Below are 1281 nucleotides of genomic sequence, written 5' to 3'. Positions count from 1 at the left end.
ATCCCCCCCCCCCCCCCGCCCATCCAGTTTTGCTAAGTTACCCACAGTCAACCAGAGTGCAGAAGCAGATGACCCTCTGCTCTGCTGAGTGGTCAGATGAATAGCAGCCTAAGGCTCTGTCACGCCGGCATCATCACTTCCCTTTATCTCATCGGTCGGGCGTTTTATTATCTCACATCATCACAAGGTGAGTTCAGTACAATAAGGCATTTTGAGAGAGAGACCACATTTACATACGTTTTATTACAGTATGTAGTTATAATTGTTCTACTATATTATTAGTCGGTACTCTCCTAGTATACCTAATTGATAAATTACACTTTATCATAGGTATGTACATATAGAAAAAACAGTAAATACGGGGCTGGATACTCCCTTCGGTTAGCAGGGGGACTAGAGCACGGGCTCCTCAAGACGGACCTTCCCCATCGATCCTCCCCCACCCANCGCCCCCCCCCCACCGCCCCGAGACCTGGACCCTCCCTTGAACTTGAGAGGGCTGCCCCCGAGGGTCCCCATTCCTTTTCCCACCAGAGAACTGAACCTTCGGACTTCCTCTCCTCTGCGAAACTGCGCCCAGAGCAGGGCAGCCCTGCTCTCTGCGTTGGGAGGAAAGAGGAGGCCTCGAGGGGGAGAAGGACGGGTTTCGCCGCCTCAGCGCGCCGCCTGGGCGACTCTTCCACCCCCGGCTCGGGTTCGAAGCGGCGCGGCCCAAAGAAGAGGAAGGAAGAGGAAAAGCAACTTCTGCCTGTGGTTTCTGTAGGAAAGCGGGTCGGGCCCCGCAGAGGGGTGGCTGGAAAAAAACTTGGGACCCTGGAGACCTGCGTCCGCGGGAGCAAGGGCGGCGTCGGGGCTGAGTTCCAGGGCCCCGGCAGCGCACCCAACTTTCCGAAGGAAGCCCTCCCCGAACTTGACTGTGGCGGCGCGGTCCCCCTGCCCGCCCGCGGCGCGAAGCTCCGGCGGGCCCCGCCCGGCCCCAGCCGCCCGGCGGGCCACCTCCCGGCTCCCCTTCCTGCCGGGCCTCTCCGCGAGACCCCGGCCCCGCGCCCCGGGCCTCTCTTACCATCTGCGCCACTTTCAGCAGGGCCGAGTACGTGCGGGGGTAGATGGGGTCCAGCGGCCCCTCCGAGGGCCTCGCGCCCGGCTGCCCCGCGCCGGCCCCGGGTCCGCCGCCGCTGCTGCACGTGGTGCGGACGAGCCCGGCTCCGTGCGACATCGCGCGGCCCCTGCCCGCCCGCCGCCTCCCCGGCCCCGGCCGACCGGCCAGATAAGCGGGGCGGG

At 63.4% G+C, this 1281-nt stretch overlaps 1 protein-coding gene across 1 annotated transcript in view; it reads right to left on the bottom strand.

Moving 5' to 3' along the window:
* Positions 1–1247, bottom strand: part of CMTM7 (CKLF like MARVEL transmembrane domain containing 7) — a 51392-nt gene extending 50145 nt beyond the window's left edge. Inside the window, exon 1 of the mRNA XM_040636900.1 lies at positions 1064–1247. Within this exon, the coding sequence (XP_040492834.1) occupies positions 1064–1216 (153 nt within the window). The 5' untranslated portion in view covers positions 1217–1247. The remainder of the gene's footprint in view (positions 1–1063) is intronic.
* Positions 1248–1281: the final 34 nt, after the last annotated feature.

Source organism: Ursus maritimus, unplaced genomic scaffold (assembly GCF_017311325.1).
Source record: "Ursus maritimus isolate PB19 unplaced genomic scaffold, ASM1731132v1 scaffold_20, whole genome shotgun sequence".
Classification (NCBI taxonomy): Eukaryota; Metazoa; Chordata; class Mammalia; order Carnivora; family Ursidae; genus Ursus; species Ursus maritimus.
The sequence above is the reverse complement of the archived record's forward strand: the minus strand, read 5'-3'. Positions and strand labels throughout refer to the sequence as shown.